The sequence below is a fragment of the Bombus pascuorum genome, chromosome 1 (genome assembly GCF_905332965.1).
Source record: "Bombus pascuorum chromosome 1, iyBomPasc1.1, whole genome shotgun sequence".
In the NCBI taxonomy this organism is placed as follows: Eukaryota; Metazoa; Arthropoda; class Insecta; order Hymenoptera; family Apidae; genus Bombus; species Bombus pascuorum.
This window is the reverse complement of record NC_083488.1, coordinates 31481125-31506163: the sequence shown is the minus strand read 5'-3', so window position 1 is coordinate 31506163 and position 25039 is coordinate 31481125. Positions and strand designations below refer to the sequence as shown.

The following is a 25039-nucleotide window of genomic DNA, read 5'->3' as shown; positions in this document are numbered from 1 at the left end:
ACTCTAACTTTCTTTCCTTTTCTTTCGTTCTTTTTTATTTTTATTCCTTCGCCAAACTACACGCTCCCCTGCTACGCAGCAAAGTAAAAAGTATGAAAAACACTTTTACGAGTATTTCGAAAACTAAAGCCGAGCGCAAGTTCTAAGTGAAATTACTCAGAATCATGACGAAGAAAATATTCGATGAAATCTAATCTATGTAATTACTAAAAATATCGTAAAATATACATTGTAAAAGATACACGTATCGTGAAACGGTAGAACGTCATTCAATTCAAGTTGCTCGATTATCGTGCGATTTTTCTTTAGTACCATGTTATTCGTCGCGACTTTTCTCAATGCTCTGTTGATAAGAACACGCGACACGCTGCTCTTTTTTACCATCGAATTTGATATATAAGAAGCCGAGTGATTGCGCGCCGCATCATTCAAATCATGAAGAACATCAGCTTCGTGGTGGTTGTGCTTCTCGTTGCGGTCGGCCTGGCCGCCGCCGAGATCAAGAACAAAGGTTGGTGGAAGAATGCGGTTTTCTATCAAGTGTATCCTCGCAGTTTCAAGGATTCGGACGGCGATGGCGTTGGAGACTTGAAAGGTAGGAAACATTAGGATGTTCAGGTATCTGGTAACGTTCCGTGACGCGCGAACCGTTCGTTGCATCGTTTGACACAGTTTAAAGAATATCGAGACGAAACAGATGTGAAATGATCGCGATTCACAAAAGCTAGAATAAATAAAATGTAATTTGAATAAATTCGCGATTTAATTATTAATGATAATTAATGAGAAATATACGCTAACCGGTGGAAAATTTTAGATACGGACGCAGTGGTGTGTGAAATATTCTGAAATTATTATACGGTCTTATTTATTAGTCTTCCTATAGATTTCTTTCTTGTAATGTTTCATTCGTTCTCTCGTGATCATTTTACTCTGTGCTTGGACAACTAAAATTTCGCATTTCTTGTCACATCTTTAATTTAACTTTACTCAGATCATACCTACACAGTATGGCCAGGGAATAAGAATTAGGCTCGAAGAAGATTTCAAGCTGGTAAATAAGGGCAAAATTGAAACGTCTAAGCCATAGAAAATCTATTTGAGTGTACGATACTGTAAACTACTTACAAAAGTAATAAACTATTAAAACACATGGTCATTTAAGGAATGCGATTCAAGTGTTCGTGGAAGGAAGTTTCGTAACGCGACGTGTACATCTAGCAAAGTGTAATAACGCGATTCTTAAGGATTGTATCGTGATAATTGCAAACTACAATTGCCGAAGCTGACGAGTGTAAATCGTGTTCCTTTGAAAAATTGTCGGAGGAAACCAACAGAGAAATCGAAAGACTGTATAAATCTACATTATGAACTCTTGATATAAATAGCGATGATGATTTTGTTAATGGTTCGTGTTAGTTCACGCTTAATTAACCAACAAATAAATTAATGATTCACCCGATCGTACAATTAATATTGAAATTAATTATAGTACCTAACGGTAGTATCATTAGTTAGTGGTTAACGATATTTTAAGTGATGCATAAAACACTTGGGCATCTCGTGTACAGTGTTGGCAAACTTGGAACCAATCCAAGGTTTCAATTCCTTGCCTAATTACTATGATATCAGCGGTTATTCCCAGTTAACAGTAAAAAGTAACAGTGATTTTCTATAATAACGAAGGAAATAGGAATAAGCCAGTAGTAAGCGTTAAAATATTTAGTAGATTTATACGTTGAACAGTTTTTTCTTATTAGATAAACGAAAGAATACTCTGCAAACATCCTTGTGTATTTTTTCAAGTAACATCCTTTACTTTTAATTCTTTAATTCTGTACACGTTTCGCAAGAGTAGCACGGCGTACGATAACAAAAGATAAAAACAGTTCCGTAATATTTAATTGTACTTCTAGCATCATACTTCCTTTCTTTGATGTGCGTGATGTAACGCGCGGTCTTCGAATGCTCGATAGTAATTAAAAGGATGTGTCGAAGCCTAAAAAATGTCTCCTACGATGGTGGACTAATGAGATAGCGGTAGGATCGATGATTATTTATTTAAAAAATGAATTAATTTAAACAATCGCGTTTCAGACTGTAGTTGGCATTTTTCCCATTTTCATCTTTTTACAAATATGTAATATCTATTGATGAAATATCTAACTTTCCAGTATTTATATATTTAATATTGATATTTAGATTGCAAATTTTCAGAGATTCACACGACAGTAATTGTGCCACGTTTAATGATAAATCATGCTAATGAACAAAACGTAAAATAAAGTGTAGCAAATTTTATTTAGAAATGTCTGTTAACTGTAGTCGAAATTTATTCGCTTTAAGGCAATTTATTTTGTTCTAATATACTACAATTTCTTGTTATACTACAATTTTGATTTTTCAAGTATAATATTTGATAGATTTCACGACATACAACGAGCGACACAGAAGTATCGGTTCGTTTCTAATTTTATATACAGATGAGAACACGTTAATGAGTTCTAAGACTACATTAAATTGTTACTTACTTTGCCGTATGACGCCACGATTATTTGCGTCTTTCACTTACCTGTAACAACATCGATTACGACATTAATAAATTATGCTTGGATGTGTCTTTTTAAATACTAAAACGATACCCGGAATCGTAACAAATTACATCAATACGATTAATAATAAAATACTAACATAGTAAATGTATAAAATTTAGTAAATGGTATTATTATAACGTAGCTCCTCTTTTAACACGTATGCATATACAATTGATAATCGACACTAAAATAGACAAACTATTCAATGGTGATCGTTTAGAATAGCGTACATCTTATCAATTTTGATAAGCTTGAAAATTTAATCACGAGGTCAACATTTCGAAGAAATTTTCCCTATACGTAGTACCGATCGCTCATCTTTAGTCCACAGGTTATTGTATTAGTATCCATAGTATTATCGATTTCATAAATATATTTTTATAGATAAGATGACACTTTTCAAATAGCTGTATATAAGCATCCATTGATATCTCATATCTCACAATTTTATTTAATCATACGATACAAAAAAAGGTAAAAGATTTCATACTATTCTGCCTATCGAACGAAGAAATTTTACAATGTTATTTTTTTATCATATTATCCGTAACATTTATCGAAATATTGCTTGCACATGCATTATAGTTCATAAATATTTCCACGCTTCTAAATTATTGCCAATATATAAAATATATTTCAAATGAAGTTGTTTAATTTAATTTTGACCTTTGATTTTACATTGATCAAACAGTCAAGCATATATATTTAGAATTAGTAGATATCGTTGGTAGGAAGTAATTGATATTAATTGAATACTACAGGAGAAAAATACCATTAGTTTATTTTCTGACTTTTAATACCACTGAACGAGTATATGACTTTTATGTTAGAACGATATAGTCTGATAAACTCGAAGACCGAATGACATTAACGTAGTTTCTATGTTAATATTTCATTTAATTAATTAACATAATGTAATTAATCAATATGATTAAATCCATCCCATTCCGTGATATCTATCAAAGTTTATCCGGATCGATTACCAGTGTCGTTCGAAAGAATATCCTCTATTTGTACTCCTATAATCGTTGGAATTGATAAAAAATTGTACTTGGTTTTCTGACAGGTATTCTCAGCAAACTTCAGCATTTCAATTCTACTGGAATAACAGCGATCTGGCTGTCACCGATCTATAAAAGCCCTATGACTGATTTCGGATATGACATATCAGACTTTAGAGACGTCGATCCAGTCTTCGGTGTCATGAAAGATCTCGAGGATCTTGTGGCAGAGGCTCATAAAATTGGTGTAAAGGTAAAGCGAAATGAAATTTTGCGAATGACGATAAATGAATTACATTTGATCGTTGATCCTAATCGAATCGTACGATATCGTTGAATCGTGTTAAGCAAGTAAACAACACGCGTGAAGAACGTGTAGAACGAGAGTTTGTTTTAAAGACAAGTTACGTTAACAATTGTAATTTGTTACTTGTTTGTATAACATCGAAATGCGATGCATATCAGTATATTTTCATCGCGAAAATAATAAACATTTACCATAATACAATAAAGCAATAATATTATCATAGAAATTATGTTGAAAAAATCTGAAAATACCTGTTATCATAGCGGTGAGATAAAATATTAAATAATATCAATGAATAGCAATTGTCTCAATGCTAATAAGCGTTTCTTTGATAGCCGAGTTTGTTGAATTATTAGCACTCGCTCAAATTTCGCGGTTACCGATTCGTGCCGCGCTTTATCCATGTAAATAATTCAAAATTAGTTTGGTAAATAATATATATAATATAATATATAATAAATAGCATAATAAAATATAACAGTATAATATAATAGGCGTGATATAAGACAGTGCACCGTTATAGTTATCATAGTTGGTACTTTACAATTTTTAGCTTTTCCAACATAAACAACCCATCCGTCGATTTGATATATTCACAGGGACTTACAAAATCGCAGGTAATCGTAAAAGATACGGATAATTTTCTTCTTATTTTTCAGGTTATTTTAGATCTTGTTCCTAATCACACGTCTGAACAGCATTCCTGGTTCAAAGAAAGCGTCAATAAAACAGAAAAATATGCGGATTACTATATATGGGTCAATGGAAAAGACCCATCTACACCACCTAACAACTGGGTCAGCGTGTTCAATGGATCAGCATGGACGTATAACAAGGAAAGGAAGCAATTCTATTTTCATCAATTCTTCAAGTCACAACCAGACTTGAACTACAATAACCCGGCCGTGCAGCAAGAGATGAAGGTATAGTTCGATCGATTACATTAATATAATTCAAATTGATTCGACGAGACCGCGAATTCCTTTCCATTCTGACTATCGTTTTCGTTTGAAGCTTTCGGTTCTGCTCTTCTATGTTTTACGATATCCTATAGTCTATAGAAAGAATGTAAAGCTAGAGAAAAGTAAGATAAAAAAAAACTTTTGATTTTTACGCACAGATTTAGAAATTGAGAAAGATCATTACGTTATTTTATCCAACATATTTTTCATGAAAAATCAAGAATCTTCCACGTTGGCTATTAGTATCTGCTATATTATAACAAGAACGACGCGATCGCGCCATTGTGATAAGCGTATTTTTATATCTTTAAATTTAAAAATTATTTCTAACAGCACGAAACGTTGTCTTATTTTCGCAGGATATAATAAAATTTTGGTTGGACAAAGGAATTGATGGGTTCCGCGTAGACGCTGTACCATACTTGTTTGAGCTGAATGATATAACCAAAGACGAACCAGAGGTTGAGAACGTGGATCCCAAACTCAATAAAACTAGTTACGACTATTACAATCACATTTATACAAAGGACCAGAATGAAACTTATGATTTGGTACAGAGCTGGCGAACATTCGTGGACGAATATGCGAACAAAAATAATCGCGAGGAGATAGTAAGAGAAAGCAAATATATTTTTGAATAATTTTACCTGTCTTAAGGACTATATTCTATTTAAATTTTGCCAATTCGCAATATTTAATATTTTAGTTTCTTATTTCGGGTTTTAATCTTTCGAGGTTTAATCTTTGAATATGTCAATGAAATTCGATAGCTTCGCTGGTATCGAGATTTCCATAATATTCAATCCTGAAGCTTTTTATCTTCAACAGAATATAGAAAGCGCAGAACACCTCATGGATAAAATTTTCAATATTTGAAACCATTAATCCAAATTTAATCCTATCGCAGAAACCTTATTACTCAAGTAGCCCGTCTCCACGTTAACGTTTCATGTTACAGGTGCTTCTGACGGAGGCGTATGCTTCTTTACCGAACATGATCAAGTATTACAACTACGGCTCGCACGTCCCATTCAATTTCAGATTTATAACGGACGCTGATGCAAATTCCAACGCTACTCAGTTGAAGAACGTTATAGATAGTTGGATAAAGTTAATGCCGAAGGGTGGCGTAGCAAATTGGGTGGTACGTAAGTTTTTAATCAAGTCACACAAGAGTCTCGAATAACGTTGAATATGCGTCTTGTTTCTAACGAATAAGACAGAAAATGAGAAATTCTGATTCGTTGGGGAATAAGGAAAATCTGCTCTGTTAATTTAGGGATAAGAAGGCGATTAGAATCCTGAACATTCGCTTAAATTTTTCATTTTAACAATATTCTTTCGACTACGTAATACTTTCGAATTAATTACTGATAAAAGAATATCAACTACGTACAATTTTTGTCGTGTCTAATCAGAAATGAAACTGACTCTTTTCACTGAAGAGTGTGTATAACTTTAAGGGATCGAAGATAAATATCATAGAATAAAGAATATTCAAGAAATGCTGAATGTTAAATATCTGGTTGGATCTAGTGCGCGAGTCTATTCCATTGAAAGTATATTTACATAATTATATTTCTATAGATGGGAAACCACGATCAAGTTCGTCTTGGCTCACGTTATCCTGATAGGACGGAACAAATGATAATGCTGGAGATGATTTTGCCCGGAATCGCGGTTACGTACTATGGAGAAGAAATCGGTATGGTGGATATACCTGGCCCTACGATATACGACGTTCGCGATGGCTGCCGATCACCATTCCAATGGGATAACACTACCAGTGCAGGTGAATACACATTTCAGTCTATGGTATTGTGATAATGTAAAGAAGATAGGATGACATATGTATTTATATGTATCTTCCTTCGTTTAAAAATTATTTAAAAACGATGGTAAAAAAAACATATCTTATATATATTTCACTCACAAATAGTATAAGTACGATCGGTATAGTACAAAGCAGCAAGATATTTCTACATAAATACAATTTTGATAAGAAGTTAAACATTTTATGGAACTTATATCTAATATATCTTTTATCAGTATTTTATCATGGGATCATTGTACTTACGTGCAAAGTATTATATCAAAATCAAATGTGTTTTTTTCATTTACATTTTCCATAATATTTTCACATATTCCTTGTGTTGTTCGTTCAATATCCTGGTGGATGTTGTCCCTCAACTTGTTAATTGTGGTGGATTTATTTTCACAGACCTCCACTTTGAATACTTCCATAGAAAAAATCTAGAATTGTTAAATCAAGCGGACGAGAAACTCAATCAAGCTCAGTACCACTTTCTCACTGATTTTGATAACAAGTTTTTATTACGATAACACACTCTTGAGACATGAAACGTTCCATGATAAAATTTAATGGATATAAGATGTACTACTATATATATGTGTGTGTGTGTTTAATCCTGTTTTGTTTAAAAACTATTTAGAAACGAAGTGATACGACTTCTTTTATCTACTACCTTTTACTTTCGTTTATTTTAGTTTTGTAGGATTAGCGGTGAATTTGAAATTCCTTTCTACAGTTCAATAACAATTGAAGGGTAACTCCAATATTTAAATTGTATTTATTTCAAGAGAAAGAAAGGTATAGCTTTCATATCCAATGGTCTCATATTCATAAATGCAGAATGTTTTATTACCGCAAATGTTAGTAGACTGTGAATTTACAATAGGTTTTGAATTGGATTTTGTTGATTTATTTAAATTACTGGAACATGCAGCTGCATTTTTATTTTAGCAGTCAATCCTTTTCGCTTCTAGACAAGTTCGTAAACAAATCGGCGGAAATTACATATATGTATAACTGCTTAATTATTTCAATGTTACATTGCGGTGACATTTTCTATTAAGAATCGACTAGTTCATTTTTATCTCATATCATTTGTCAAATTTTATTTATTTATAATAAGATTTATGAGTGGAACAATATATAGCGTAGCAAATATTTTGATCCAGGAAGCTTAGATCAAACCATTAGATATACTTAACGTAGGTATGTAACAGTTGGTAAGCTCAAATTCTATTCGTAGGTTTCAGTAACAACACAAAGACATGGCTACCCGTCAACGATAACTACAAAGACGTCAATTTACAGAAAGAGAAGAAGGAGAAGAATTCTACCTATCAGCTTTACATTAAATTAATCGAATTACGAAAGAGCCATACGCTGAAACATGGTTCTCTCTTAACGAAAGATTTATCAAAATCTGTGCTCGCTGTCATGCGAGAAACCGAAACAGAAACTGTATCGCTTTTGATTAATATTTCAAAAAACAAAACTTCGGTGAACTTGACGCAATTGGGCTCAACTAAGGTGAGCGAAAAGCCAACTAAGATACAACTCGGTAGCACGAACTTCGATAAAGCGCCAGGGTAAGTGAAAACAGTTATTCGAATCGAATTCTGCTTGTATATTCTAATCCATCATTAAGATCACTTTGAACAAAGTCTGACCAATCGATATAATTTTAATAAAGTGTAAGCATGATTTGTCTGTTGTCATGATAAGTCCGTAGAAACAGAACATTCTTGACGAATGTAAGTAGCAGGACATACATATAGTGGCTCGTGAAAATATACGAGAATTTATAGAAACTTTTATAAATATATTATGTGTGTCATACGAAGCATTTTGAAATTTCATTAATATGACAATGGACACACCTATCGTCGTTATGTCGATAAATTTTGAATGTGTCTGTAAATGTATATAGAAATTACGGGATATTCATCGCATGTGTTTATTACACTTTACGATTTGAATGACTAATTATTCATTACGTTAGTAAGTCAATTTAACGAGGGCATCTGTGGCATTAATTACATGTTTCAGACCACTATTTACGCTGTATATTAATTTCTTTTCAATCATCGAATTCAGCACTAGTGACATAACAATAATTTATTTTTCAGCACTTTGGTTGATAACTCGAAAATCGAACTTCCTGGACATGCAGCCGTCATCCTGGTTTCGTCCGGTGCTAGTTTAATCAGTTACTCAGTCATGTCTCTTGTATTCTCAGTGTTGTTTTCCCTTCTCCCATGGTAAAACATAAAAACTGTTTGTCCGCTGTCCGTTCTTACTCGTAGACTTATGTGATATGTAAATTTTAGATTTTAAGCTTATTCGATGATGCATTTGTGGTTTGCCGAGTTTCATCGCGTTCTTAATAGCGCGTTATACTTTGTTCCCGTGTTTCGTGAACGTTACAGTTCGCTTCTTCAGGACAGGCATGATTTCAACTAAAACAACTTCAGGATCTGCTCTAGAAAAGTGAACTGCGGTGTTCACTGAAAATACTGGAACGAAGCGTAACGAGTTATTAAAAATACAAATATGAAAAAGTACAAATATGTTACGTAAGTGATATGTATCTGTCGTGTTTAACGATCGAACAGTACGAAGTATTTAACGCGTAAAAAGATTACAGCCAAACGGTCAATATATTATCAAATTGTAATTGAATTGTACGAATAATCACGTTTGCGATTAACGCGATAAGATCTGGCGTTGTCGAGCGTAATACACCGATTAGCGAATTGTACGGGACAGAGTAGAGTGAATTATTCCACTGATAATATTCCCGCATCGTCAGATCGTCGTTTTTCTGTCTATCGTAAATAAACTTGAAAAGTAAATGCGATAATTGTAACGATACTTATGCACTTAAAATTGCAAAATGTTACACTCTACGAAATAAAAATAAATATTTGGACAACGATTATACATCGTGTTGCATTATTGTCCCTGAATATTGTAATAACGAAACTAAAAAGATTTGGAAATATTCTCCGAACGTGTCTGTCGAAATGATATTCAAAGAATATTATTTACAATCTGTACTCGCATTGACACATTTACATTTTCTCAGGTAAAGTATTCTATTTACCGCTTCTAAATATCCGAGAAAACTTATTATTATTTTATTATTTTATTAAGTCTTATTATTTTCCTTTTGCCATACTTGATAATTATTACAAATTTAAAATATTCACGGGCCATACGATTGTTAGAAATAACTCATACAGGTACATGACAGGTATTATTAACGTAACGATTAATTAAATTCTCCGAACAGAACAATTTAACTTCGTCAAGAGGGTGATGTGGAACGTACGAGCGTAGGAAAGACTTGTGAGAAGAATTCTTTGAGAAATTGGATAAAGAATTAGCATACATTGTATATACCAGAGATGTCATAATTTTAGGTAGCTTATATAGCCACACAGACAGAAAAGACGGCGATAAACTTCCGCTCCATTTCATGATAACAATAACAAAATAAATGACAATGGCAAGTCGTTAATAGACATCTGTATGCTTAACGAACTAAGAATAACAAATGGATTTTACGAACACAAACACACCCATAAATATACCTGGGGAGGCGAAGCAAAGAAACCAAATCTTATAAACGAATGAATCATAGATTATCCGATTTTGAAACAGAGAATCTGTATCGAACTACACGACGTAAGAGTACAAACAAGAGTAACGCGTAAATCAGACTACTACTTATTACATTATTTATTTATTTATTAAGGTCGATGCATCACTAATTTTTGTACAAGGAGATCTCCTAGAGTATCTTAACTACGATATTGATAGTTTGTTCCAGAAAAGTACTAAAGGTGATTATCAGCAATGAGCACAGCTTCACAAAAAGATGACAGGACAATAATTGAAATTAAAGACTATTGACTCGAATTTCGTGCTGTAAGTCAATTCGCCACTGTCTTTCATAACGTAGTGTTACGTCGCGTGAGATGGTCCGCGCGACATCCTTCATGGTCAGGCCACCGAGGCCTACCCATCGTCACAGTGACCCGCGATAAGCCCAAGGAACCACAATAAACCAAATCTGTTAACCATTAAACTCTAGTCACGATCTTGGTAGTCAACACGCCAACTCTATCAACTCGCGGGTCAATCATTGTACTTTCCGACGCGACGAAGTCAAATCATTTCTGTCTACGTTCTAAGTGTTGTAATTTGCTATAAATATATTTATATTATATAACGGTAGATTCCGGTAATATTCAACAACAAACACCCCTATTATCCCAAAAGAAATAAGGGGATCGCCCTACTCGCGGTGTCGACTGGTATAATCGTAACGGGAATTTACGACTCCCGTTGACGCGCCTCAACGCGATCGCGTCTCCCCGCAACTGGACGAAAATACACGTAGTGTTCTAAAATTATTGAAAAAATTCATTATACCTTGTTCAGTCGCGAGAACGAACCTCAGCGGAGGATAAAATTATAACGAAATTAATTATGCGAAACTAACGAAACGATAGCTTAAAAAAAATGCGCGAAATACGTGACTAAATCCAAATTCCAAGAATCTTAACTTGTACCGCAATAATTTTCAATCCGAGATTTATCCTGATCCTTAAAAAAATCCTCCACTCGGATGCGATTTCGAATACACAAGTATGTAACAACGAGCATGATTTGCGCGTTATCCCATCGATAGCGTGCGAATAATACATAATATCGCGGCTCTGTGACTTTATTAAACACCTGTTGCGTGTCATTTTACAACGCTTCCTTAGGAGGAAGATCAGCTGGAAAGAAAATCGAGTTTCACGGCGTTAACCAAGAAAAAGGACGGCTATCGGATCGAACCGATCCGTTATCGATCTCTCCGCTTCTTCTTCTTCTTCTCTCATCCGATTTCCACCGCAATCTGTCCACGCCCTACGTCACTACGCCCTCGTATCTCGGTCCGTTCACGCAGAAATTTATGTGGCCGGATTCGCACCTGCTGAGACAGAATGGTCGATGAACGAACGGGGATACGCGACAGAAGGAATTACGGTTGTTACTGTTACCGTTCCGTTGTTGGAATTCGGCCAAACGAACCCTGATAAAACTCTTCTGTTAAACCTGATATTTCTTTCCCTAAATCTTCGCTCAGTTTTCCACGCGTTTCTACGATGGAATCGCTTTACTTCGAGTGATTTCCTTACATTCAGCTTCTCATTCTTTCAAGCATTTCCTTGCAAACTGGAATTATTAGACGTTGTGATCGATTATGTGGTAGTATGAAATAGACTTTGGCGAATTATTTTCCCACAGTTCGTAGTTATGGCTTTAGCCTAGAATTATGTATTTAACAAAATTAAACTACGTGAATTAATTTTAATTTCAACTAGTTAAACTTGAAAATTGAAATTTCATTGTACAACGACGGTGTAAAAAATATGTATTAAAAGTATATAAAATGAATGTATATAATATAAATATTTTGTAATATCGATACAACAAAATCGTGTAAAGTATAAACAATCGTCAAAATTCGCAGTATTGTGACTTGAAGAGTCGATCGTTGGTAAATAGCAAGAATATTCACGCGAAATTTAACATGTACATTTTTTTAATGCGATGATTTAAACGACTTTTTCAATAAGATAATTTGAACGTTCCTAAGTCATAACTTGCCAAATTGTTTAACTGTAAGTACAGAGAAAAAGTACATTCGACGATTCTCTATTGCGCTTTTCGAACAGTCTTTGGTATTGTGAAGAGATAGTAACCTTTTATAGCCATTCGGGTTTTATATTTCACGCGGAATACCGAAACAAGCTTTAGTTCTATTTTTGAAACTCGATAAAAAGTTACTGGACTTTCCCGCTTTTACGCTTTATTATCTACTGTGATAAGATTATAGTATTACATAGTTGTTCGCTAAAGTGAACGCTTATATAAACTTTCTATGAATATATTACATTATATAATATACTATACTTGTTATACAAAATATTTTGAAATTTTATTAACATCATGATGAGATACAATTATCGTGATTAAATTGGTAGAAACAGGTCTGAAATTGTATATAGAAATTAAAAGATATTTAGCACTAGAACTATCACATCAGTCAAATTGGCTGGTCTTACAATTTTATTTTAAAATTCCTACTTCATGTTATATTTCTTTCCACAACGACTCTAATGACTTTTGCAACGATAACTAAAAGAATAATATAATGAATTCTATTTTGTTTTTTTTTTTTTTTTATATTCAAAATCAAAATAATTTTGTATCAAGGCTACTTATACCAATACCAATCAAAATGACTGATATTTGTCAAAGTGTAAAAGGGTCCTGCAACCTGTTTATCGATCTTCAATTAACCAGTTTCCTCGTTTCCTACAATTTCTCACGCGTTTTTTTAATTTTTACCGCGTATCATCCGATACGATGATATCAGTTATCAGGAAAATTCCGGATCGATCGCCAGATCGCTAGATGCTAACACTAGAAATACCACAGCAGCCAAAATGACTGGCTCCACAATTTTATAAATGTGTCAACCCTCGTTTAGGGATGCCAGATGGATTAATAATACCAAAAATCTACTACATAAGATGGAAGAAAGTAATAAATCAACAAATATAAAAATATTCTATTATTACGTAATTTTTAAAAGCCAGTCAGTTTGACTGTTTTTGATAGAAATAGCTTCGTGTTAACTATCAATAGTTTTAGTATTAATGCAAGCATACACTTTGCAATTACGGAAATATTTAAACAATCGATTCGGAGGAACAATCCAGTGGGTCAAAATCGAAAAAAGAAAATCTTTTGTTTCAACGTTAAGTCGACTATTACGTTTGAATTCTCGAGTCCTATGTTTGTTATTTTATATTCATTATTACCGCATTTAATAAATACAATCCGTTTCATATAGTAAAAAGTTGTAAACTTTAACTATAGTTTTATGAGTTTCTAACCGATTTCGTAAAGGAGGAGGTTACTCGATGCGACAAGTATATTTTTTAAATATTTTTTTTTGTTTATAAACTGACAAGGCTCTAGAACCAAGCAGTTTCAATTTCCGACTAATTGGTTCTAGAGCCAATTACGTTATTTTCGTTGTATTTGAAAAATAGTGTATCGAAAATGTTCATGTCTGTATCAAAATCATTGAAAGATTTCATCGTGAGGGTAGTTAAGGGAGCAAATAAGAATGGAATTGAAAGCGTCGCTGGTATCCGAGTTTTAACCAACGTAAAATGTTTATGGCCCTTATACTGTGAGGGCAGCAAGGCGACGGAGTTTTCCATCGCGATCTGCCAGCTATCAACGTTGCTCGTAAATGCGTGCATAAGAATTTTAATACCCACTCACATTGGCTAGATGTCAACAGACTTTAATGATTCTTTGAGAGCGGCCACGATATTCCCCGCTCGATTACCAGTAACCGTGAAACGACCATACGATGCAAAAAACCGCCAAACGATCTTTAACGCTTTCTAATGTTATCCATCCATTGTACGTGTATAGAGTATTATGAAAATTCAAGCAGCATGTTTGCAGAAATCAACGAACAATTTATAAATTCGTATGTTTCCATCTTCTTCTTATCGATTTTTCTAACGAAGATTCATATTGTAGTATCGTGGACAAAAGGCCTAAGAGATATCGGGCGAACTATAAACAATGTGGCGAGAAAGCCGAAGTGCCGACAGGTCCAACAATATATCGTCGGTCCTTCAATCGAATAATTACGCGGAAAAGACCTAAGTGACCCTGGCCATGAGTGGTTGCGGAACACGTACGAGGTGGAGCTAAGACAAAAGACAAAGGGATGCTAAGGGAGAAAGACGAATTAACAATCAGTGTTAGTGGAGAAGTCAAAGAGTAGTTAGTCGAGAAATCAGAGAGTGTGAGTTGAGAAGCCAGAGAATGTGAATCGAGAAGTCAGGAAGGTAGTGTTGTTAGTGTTGTCTAGAGAGTGTGGTCCGCGTAAGAGAGACCACAAAGAGAGTTAAGAGTTGCAAATTAACTATTTAGTTGTCTAAATTATAGTACGTTATTGTATATAGTTCACGTTAAACAACCATCGTTTACTGTTTAACCAACATCTGTTTAATCCATTTATTGTAAATAAATTAATTGTAGTAAAAATACTGCAATATTACATACTATAGTTATGTAAGTAATTTCACAGGTTAAATGTTCAAATGGATATTTATATTTTGCGACGGTAACGTACATTACCATAACGAATTTTCTTAATAATTGTTTTATTTTCTCGTGACAATTTAACTTTTATGTAATAATCGTTTTACGATTAGCAACATGACAAACTCTGTTACACTACGGCGATATACTTTATTCCTAATCGATTTTTACGTTAGCTATTTGCAAGAGATGGGAGCATTTTGTCATTTTATTTTATATTCATTTTTCTAATTTTGTATTTATCCCTCACTAGTTTTTTGTTAACCATTATTTTGCCTTTCCACTTTGTCGGATAAGTATTACAAGTACGCATAGCTGTATTTTATCAACGATCATTTCGCGAATGTTTTTCAGACGGCGCTAAAATCGACGAAATGATAGCAACTGCTCTAAACGTTTGCCAAAGAACCAGCTTGGGTCTATCGGATAACACGAAAAATTCTGAGTGGACGAATATTCCTCGAGCTTTCAATTTCTCTCTGGAACATGTTAAGTCGAATTGAAAACGTTGCGTGTGACGTTCGTACGAATTCAGAGCTGTGCGATCAAAAACCTTACGTAGCCGTTCACAGCTCGTCCTCCATAGGAACGTGTTGCCTGCATGAGAAAGGCACAAAGAAATACATCTCGTGTCGCATCGAACGATGGAAAAATGAATATTCAGAGTCGATAGCTCGATATTTCAAGTATCTTTCGGTATCGAAATATTTTGTATCTCTGGCATCATTCTAGGCGATACAAAGAAATATTCGAAGGATACAGAGTTACCTTATATTTAGACTGCGAACGTTTATACAAATTCATATGTCTATGAATATCTATAATAAAACAAAATTAACTACATAGAGATTGGTTTTACCTACTAAATCTTACGAGTACTTACGTTTTGGATGTTTTATATATTTTTGAATATTATACACATCCTAATTTCCTATAATAAATCAAGTATCTTTTGGTATCGAAATATTTTGTATCTCTGGCATCATTCTAGGCGATACAAAGAAATATTCGAAGGATACAGAGTTACCTTATATTTAGACTGCGAACGTTTATGCAAATTCATATGTCTATGAATATCTATAATAAAACAAAATTAACTACACAGAGATTGGTTCTACCTACTAAATTTTACGAGTACTTACGTTTTGGATGTTTTATATATTTTTGAATATTATACACATCCTAATTTCCTATAATAAATCAAGTATATTTTGGTACCGAAATATTTTGTATCTCTGGCATCATTCTAGGCGATACAAAGAAATATTCGAAGGATACAGAGTTACCTTATATTTAGACTGCGAACGTTTATGCAAATTCATATGTCTATGAATATCTATAATAAAAAAAATTAACTACACAGAGATTGGTTTCACCTACTAAATCTTACGAGTACTTACGGTTTGGATGTTTTATATATTTTTGAATATTATACACATCCTAATTTCCTATAATAAATCAAGTATCTTTCGGTATCGAAATATTTTGTATCTCTGGCATCATTCTAGGCGATACAAAGAAATATTCGAAGGATACAGAGTTACCTTATATTTAGACTACGAACGTTTATGCAAATTCATATGTCTATGAATATCTATAATAAAAAAAATTAACTACACAGAGATTGGTTTCACCTACTAAATTTTACGAGTACTTACGTTTTGGATGTTTTATATATTTTTGAATATTATACACATCCTAATTTCCTATAATAAATAGCCGCAGTCTATTCATAACTATAAACAAAAAATACTATATGAAGTAAAATACTAAACGAAGAATTATTTACATTTATATATTTGAAGATATACAGGAAAGGAACATATACGATATACGTATTACGTATAGGTCTCGTCTTTTATTTTATTTTATTTTTTTTTTTTGTTATATACAGGAGAGTACAGGGAAGAGAGATTCTCATTTCTAATATCTCTACCTATTAATCGGTTAAATCAACCTTAACCACTATAATAACTATCCCTATATTTGATACTAAAATCAAATCAATTACCATTAAATTGAATGATTACCAATATAAAGACTGTTATCTCTCACCAATTTTTTCATTTGTCTTAAATTCTATTCCTCTTAATATCTATTAACTCTATTTATCCCAGGCGTTGGTTATCGTAATTAGGACAAAATATTTCGCTATAAAAAGATGTACGCGGCGTAGTTTTCATAGTAAATGAAAAATTGACTTCATTCGTAACGAGTCGTGCTCGGAAATTTGCCCGCCACTAGGCGATTAAGTAACTCCGGTTGCGTTCTCAAGGCGCATTTATCCACGGCTCGATTTACTCTCTCTTTCTCTCTTTCTCTCTCTCTCACTCTGTTGATAAGAACGCCTGGCGAAATTAATCAATAACTTAATTACGTCGACGCGTAATTAAATACCCCGTAAAACTCTGCCGTGGATCGTGTTTGTGGCCGGAAAACATAGCAGTTCTAGCCGTGTGCTGGCGCAACGAAACAATAACAGGTCACCGGCGAGCGCGGAGAAGAACGCAACAAATAATGGCCACCCGAGGAAGAAGCGGGAAAGTTTCCGGACTTGCGAACACTTGGTTCCAAGTTTGGAACCTCGAACGATCTCATCGTTGCTTCTCTGTTTCGCTGGCGATGAGTTTCCAGATGTAACTTCGACTAATCCTTGTTTGAAATATGCTTAAGTAAAAGATTAACAAGAGGCACGCCAATTCGTCGGTGAAATTAACAAGGTGACATCAACAATGACAAATGAACAGCGAGTCGAGATATCCATTGTACTTACATAGGATTAGGAGACTATTTTGAAACTTGCGTAGGTGTTCTATCGGTATAGTATCATATCTGTAGTAACGATTAATTAATCCTTATATTTGCCAATAATCTCGTACCATTTGTTCGCCCTTCGTTCTTGTATGTACTATAAAGTTGAAAAGTTTTGCTTGTGTACCGTTCATACTCGGATGTATCGAAATTATACGATAACTGAGAATCAAAATTCTATCACGCAGAAAAAATATGATCTCGAATGGATGGATACTCGATGCAATATTTTAACGCGAGATAGTTGAGAAAGGGAACAACCTGATAAATTCGACGGTATATAAACTTTTTGAAAATCGGTGAAAAGTCCAAAATGTTTCGAACGAAACGAATAATGTTGGTTTAGTTATTACGCAGATTTAACAGTCTGCATAACTACTGTTATGTTGAAATTTTCATTGTACCTTGAAATATCGTGAATAATTTAAAAAATACAATTCTCTCTCGAACAGTATTGCCATTTATAGCGAAGACACTCCGTTTATAGTCTTAGCGTCGATTATCGCAACGTAACATAGAACATAAAACGTAACTTTCCAAGGTAATAACTAAAAGTATCGATAATATACATTTTTCGAGGACAACATCCGTATGGAACGGAAATATCCTCTTTTCGTGCTGGGAAAGAATTCGCGAACGTTTGAAAGACGTGTCACTCTGTCAAGGATGAAAACGAAAGTGACAAAGAAAACACGAAGGGTGTCGACTTTTGTCGAACGTGTGTGGTTCACGGCGTTGTTTTCGTAGCATGAATTATGCATCGGGTTTGAACTATCGATGCTATCTCTGAATAGAGCCCGTTTCGAACGCATTTCAATGGTAGACCAATGATTTCGTACCGGCGATCCTGCAAGCATAATTTTCTACATCGGCTTTTATTCGAATCGACCAATGCCGATGAATTGCGGGATATGAGCATTCATCGCAAGCCTAAATTCAATTCGTTGCGCCACGGATGATCACCTACGGTGCGTATTATAAGCCGTACCGTCGTTTGAAAGAGAATCGCGGAAGTTTCCCCGAATTTCTCAGTACTCATTTGCATGAAAATGCTATTCAGATCAACACGTTTAACAACAATTTTATCAATATCGTCTTTGGAGCCGGTAAGGTCTTGGACGTGACAGAAGCTTTTACAATGGGGTTGTATATGATCGCTTTTGAAATAATTACACACGTAAGTCTCAGCTTAATGAGTTACGAAAAGTTTACGTTATATTACAAAATTATATTACAAGCTTGAGATTTTGTGATGGCGACGAGATAAAATTTAATGGCTGGTATTAATTCATAAAATTCGAGCTTGGAGAAAACAACTTTCCCAAATGCTGATATATGTAAAGCGTTAAAATTTGTTAATTGACGTTTAGAGAACTTCGTTCGTGCACGGACGATTTATCAAATTTCTAATCAAATATAATCAAATATCAAAACAGTAATCAAATTTGTATAATGAATAATAAAATCAGATTATAAATGTAGAAGTGTAATTAATCTTAAAATCTTCTCATGACAAACTAATATTAAAATGCTGAATATCCAAAGCGAGTGGAAATTCAGCCGGCTCTTGACTAATGATTGTTACGTAAAGTAGACACGAACAACGGCCAAAGTCATGGAAAGGTTGAAAGTAACCACGAGAAGGTAATTAGAAGTAACGTGGCAGTTCGAAGGACTGTTTCGCGTTGATGAACGCGACGTTTCTTTTTCTCTCGAAGCATTCCCGCGAGGTGAGGGCAAGTAAAAGGCAAGTAGAAGGTAATTCTCTCGGGATCCGATAAAAGGAAGTTAGTTTCATCCAATTTCTACATGTTAACCGAATATATTCTCGCGGATCTTCGTATTTCTTGGCCATTTCATATTCGAACGAGGAAAAGCGTTCCATTGGAAACTAATTTCGGCCTGCGTGTCGAGCTTATCCCCTCCCCTCTCCCTTTTTCTCCGATTAACAAAAGGCTGTCGTCATCGAATACGAAATTACTTTGCCTGATCAAATAGCGAAATCCTGAGATCAAGATAGGAAAAGTCGTTGAAATTCAAATGCGCTCGCATCCACGGGGATACCGTTATTAGCTGTTACAAGTATCTCTCATTTCAGTTAAAACGTCTGTTATAATTTTTATTTCCATTTTGCTTAATCATTGTATTTCACACGATTCGGATCTCGATGTATACTTTGGTCCAGCGTAACTCTATTTTTCTAAGAAGCTGCAATCGCTAGAACAAAGCGAATTTTTGTTCTTCTCTAAAAACAGGCGAATTTTTCTCCGAAGGAAACACAAAATAGCATTCGCGGGAAATTCGGTAAGCTTCAAAGGACTTTCGTCGAAGCTTCCTCGTATTGTAATTTCTCGGGAGAAATCGTAAGCGAAATATTCTTACGAAAGGCAGCGCACGCTATTCACATACTTCTTTTGACGTACGATAATATCGGGAAACTAGTTCTATACTGTTTGCGATTCGCGAAGAAAGCTACAGCAAACTCACGAAGCTCGCAACCGTGCAAGGAGAGAAATGATCGGAGAGAGCGATCGTGTTGGTGTACTTAGATCGAGTTATCCCTCTGACGTTTGTGAACGCTTTGAGATTCTTAGCGTGATTGCGAGATAACGTTTCTCAATCATTTGCAAATTATCCTCAGTCCATGTAAACGTCTTTACGAATTTGTAATGAAGAAAATGCACCGAATCGCGCAGCTTGAAGCACAGGAGTATATCGTGCTTTTCGTGTATATTCGATATTCGATTAAAATGAATTTCTTTCTACGAACTTTCGATTTTGCGACTATAGAATTTTCTGGTTAAGAAATGAATCGATCTACAGGTTAAACATTTCCGTATACTCTAATTTCTATTTTTCGATTTTACGATTTTTGTAACGCTCTGTGACTGAAAGAAGGTATCCTTATACGATACGACTTACAATAAATTGGAAATAAAATTAATCTGCAAAGACATATACAACAGAAATATACGTATCATTTTCGTTTCTGTGTTCTTCGTAAGCTTATTTCGTTTCGCTCATAACGCAAAACCGTGGCGAATTTCATCGTTCCAAATTTCCACGAACACCCAGACGATGTTTCGATCGATCTCGTTGAAAGCAGCGCTTTCAACCACCGTTACATCCGCTTCCTTTCTTTAACATGCCAGGCGTCGTCGAAGACAAACGAGCCGAATTTCGCAGTCTTCTGAACGCGAAGGAAGAATGCACGTTATTCGGCGCGAAGCCGCTGTGAAAGAGACCCCGTTGGTTGTTTAAACCGGCCACGGAAGTTCCGAACTCTGATTGCCCGGCAAAACGAACATGTTGACGACCGACGACTAAATTTGAAAGAGGATTCTACGTGCCTTGCATTGTTCACATCGCGATCGGTCGTACAACTGGCATCTCTCGCGTTACAATCCTCCTGCGCAATGTACCATCTGTTTTGTGTCTTTTCTGGGACTGTCCTCTGATTTGAACCTTCCATACATCATTACACATATTGTTCTTGTTTGGATGACAGAGATATTTGTAATCGTGCGCTTCTCACAAGGAAGAATGCATCGATTGAAATTTTTAATCGTAATACCGGTGCAGGTATTTTAAATACGCGAAAAATATTTAAATTTAAAAATTCTATTTAATATTCTTCTAATTTATCTAATTTACTTAATATTAAGGAAAATATGAAAGGATGCTATTGATATGCGCGAACTCTTCTTACGTTAAAGATCTTGTCTGTTTCAGAAAGTCGCTTTGTTCGTTGAAACGAGAGCGAGATAGAGACGTAAACATTCGAGGGGAAGAAATACGAATCTCGTAAAGGAAACTCTCATAAATCTTCTTTTTTAAATTTCCAATTGTAATTTGCTAATATTAAAAATACAGATAATTTCCTAAACGTATCGTAGGTCAGAGACGTGCAAATATTAAGTTTTCCACGCGAATATTATCAGAGCAAAAGTACGCGGGGTCTTATCGCGTAATAGGTTAATCACAGTTCGACATCATTCGTGTTGTTATATCTAAGTGAGAGAATCTTAATCGTATAATGTAAAATTTCTCAAACGAGTCATAGATAAGAAAACACAGATATTATTTATACTAATACGTATTTCTAAATACCGACATCTCGTGCTGAATAACGTACAAGTTGTTGCAGAGATGTAGATTAATTCCAAAAGCAGAAGAAACGGGGAACTGAATTTCCCTCTTCGTTAAGTAATCTCGTTTATTCGTTTCTGAAAAATTGTAATTCGACAGTATAAAATAAAAAAGTAACGCGCGTACAATTTCTCTTTAACCAATAACGTACCTTTGTATCGCAAAATAACTTTCTCGTAAAGCTGTAAATTGCTTCCACGAAAAGAACGACAGGAGAAAACTCTAGAAATTGACAAATATCGATGTCAGAGATACTCGTGATTTCTTGAACGCATCACAGATCAGCAACAAACGAAGAGGCGAAATGGCGTAAGCTTTCTACTTCGAGGTCTTGCATTATTCAATATTATCCAATTAACGAGAAAAGCGCGGAAATGGGTGGGCAAACATCGTCTAACCACAATGGACACAGCTAAATTGGCAGTCGCGTTATTTCTGTAATAATAAAGAGGCATCGAACCGAGGATAGATTCACGCGGACGATGCTCCTCTTCGAGAACAGAATCCAGCCTGATTCGAATCGGGGTCAAACGATCGGTCGCCATCGGACCGAACTACTTGTAAGTTATTTTCAGTCTAGACGAAACAAATCTGGATGCGATTCTCCTATCCATCATTGATTTGCTGGATATTTTTCACAATTTTCGAGAGGATAAAGCGGCTGACGATCTTTTTAGAAATTTAGAGATCGTTTTATCGTCACACAACGTTTAATTGACAAATGCAGTGTTATTCTTTTAACGTTGTTGAATAACTTTAAAATAACAGAGCGATCACTCTCTACTCGTTCTTGTTTTAGCTGCTTCTAAGGAGCGAAATTATAATTGGAACGTGTAGTTTTTCAGTATAGCGTTAACAAGATATCAGTATAATATTGCAACTAAGCATATCGTATATAACATATTATTATTATTATTATTATATATATTATTCTAAGAAAAATAAATTTTATCCCATTTTTCTTGTATCATCTCATTTCGGTATAAGATTATATCACGTAACTGTTTTATTTTATTTTATTTAGTACTGTATTATAATCACATAACAGGTAGTCTATTTGTAAGAATTGTTAATTTTTTCAATCAGAAAAATGGGAATCGTGGATAATTATACGTTATTATCTTGCAGATCTTGCAAGTAAACGAAAATTTAATTATAAAGATTTAAAGGTAGCCTTCCAGTGATCTAGCGCTAATTGACAGTTTCTGTTTATCTTTACAAAGGGTGTGGCTAATTAGCATCTCCGGAGCGTCATCAATTAGAACAATACTTAAAAACAAGACATCTCCATCTACATAATAAACCTACCAAACGACAGACTCGATGGTCAGTATTTAATCAGCACTCTATCTTGCCAATCAGTCAATCTTCGTTCGTGCAATCTCTACTTTTCCAATCAACTCTCTTTTTCTCTTATCAATCAATGTCTGTTGTGCCTGTCAGCCACTAAACAAGTTTATATAAATATATACTAGTTACAGAATGAAATTCAAATAATTGTTCTTCAATCTACTTTACACCTAATACTTTCCAACTCCATTAATTTGTCGTTGAATACTTGTTACGTATACGTTTATATTGCGTAATTTTTATAGCATTTATCTTAAGAAATATTATGTTCGGAGTGAAAAGTTTATGCGAAGTAAAAAACTTGTGAATTATAATTGTCAGCGAAACTAATCGTTTTTACCGATTCGTTGCGTTTGGTCTTTCTAGCGTGAATTAAGTATAATAGCGAAATAATGTAGACTTTGTATTAAAACTTTATTGAAATTCTGTAAAACTATCCGATGTACGTGCAATGAACGCTCAATGGGTAACCAAAATATACGCGTTTAACGTTTTTAGAAAATGTTAAATTCAAATTAAAACACATTTTTACTGCGTTGATTAATTTCTAGTATTGTCAAAAGAGCGAAACGAGAAGTAAAGTTTGTTTAAACGTACCTATATTACTAAAAACGTGCAACATACTGCACGTGAAACATCCCGCATGAAATAAATCCGGCCTACCTAAATTGTTTTTCGGATCATCTGGGCAAACATCCAATTCTACACAGGATATTAAATAAAAGAATATCTAGAAAATAAAAATAATCAAATATCGTAACGATTCATTTCGCTCAGACACGATTTTTAAATCTCCGTTTTATCCATTTTTTTTCGCGATTACTCAATTTTTCCGAATTAACATGGATACTGTTATTGATATAAAAAGAAACTACAGCTATTGTCCACACCTGTTATAGAATGTATATTATATTTTATATGTATAATTCGTAACGTTAGAAATTATTGGAACATGATGGAGAACGATCGATTCGTAATTTTTCCTGGACATTTTACTGCATTATGTCTTTTTCGCATTAGAAAATATATTTTCTCATTAGCATCAACTGCCGCAAAGAAATTTGTCTCGCGGCTTAAAAAAGATTCTATCCTGATGAGATTAATCACGAAATGCCCGAATATGGACGTACAATATGATTGGTGAATTGCAAATTATTAAATTAAACACGAGAGTTTGGCGTGTATAATCTAGCACGAAACTTATATTTTTCCAATGCACAATTCCGTAATTAGTAAGAATCGCACGGATTTGTAATTTGATTTGAAATGTGACAAAGTTATACGCTCTATTTTCAAGTAATTAACAGAGGAATTACTCATACCAGATTACGTTCCCACATTATGCTTCATTGCTTTGTATATGCAACATGTATACGCATCGGAGCACATCCACGGAAAGTATTTATTAATTATTCAACCATATCGTCATTGCATCATCGTTGAAACCAACGTGTTTCATGAAAACTATTTCGTATTAACGTTCTCGTAATTTTCACTAGCATAAATTTCCCATCTATTTTTTGGTCGAGTCTATGCAAGCGTGAATAATAAGAACTTGAAATTACAGCGATATTTCAATGTAAATTCCCTAAACAGCGCAACAAATTAGAACAGGGTGCATCGAAAATGCTTGGATGATCGAGTAGCACGCGAGAAAAGGGCGAAACAAACTACTAAACCTTATTTCTCATGCGATCGGAAACTCGTCGAAGCTTCAGCGTTCTCCATTGTGACTTCTCTTGCGCGGTTCAATGCAAGCTGTTAAAACACGTTTGTTATGTGAAACATTAAACAGCAAGGAAAAACATCGGACTACGGTGGAAAGAAATTTGGTAATCTTTCGCGGCAGGAAACGCGAT

At 34.4% G+C, this 25039-nt stretch overlaps 2 protein-coding genes across 3 annotated transcripts in view; one reads left to right on the top strand and one right to left on the bottom strand.

Annotated features, from left to right (window-relative positions):
- Positions 1-25039, bottom strand: part of LOC132910276 (dual specificity calcium/calmodulin-dependent 3',5'-cyclic nucleotide phosphodiesterase 1-like) — a 99662-nt gene that overhangs the window by 59006 nt on the left and 15617 nt on the right. The gene's annotated exons all lie outside the window — the stretch shown is intronic.
- Positions 400-9615, top strand: LOC132910269 (maltase 1-like). Its single transcript, XM_060965826.1, has 8 exons — positions 400-595; positions 3661-3848; positions 4562-4825; positions 5224-5475; positions 5823-6008; positions 6452-6656; positions 7921-8263; positions 8804-9615. The coding sequence occupies exons 1-8, from the start codon at positions 436-438 to the stop codon at positions 8937-8939; spliced, it is 1734 nt and encodes a 577-aa protein (XP_060821809.1). The 5' UTR covers positions 400-435; the 3' UTR covers positions 8940-9615.

Bases quoted from the DNA above. Each gene is read 5' to 3' on its own strand.
- LOC132910269 (XM_060965826.1), top strand. From the start codon at position 436: ATGAAGAACATCAGCTTCGTGGTGGTTGTGCTTCTCGTTGCGGTCGGC. The intron at 3,849-4,561 runs GTAAAGCGAAAT...CTTATTTTTCAG, and splicing joins CTCATAAAATTGGTGTAAAG to GTTATTTTAGATCTTGTTCC. The intron at 6,009-6,451 runs GTACGTAAGTTT...ATATTTCTATAG, and splicing joins GTGGCGTAGCAAATTGGGTG to ATGGGAAACCACGATCAAGT.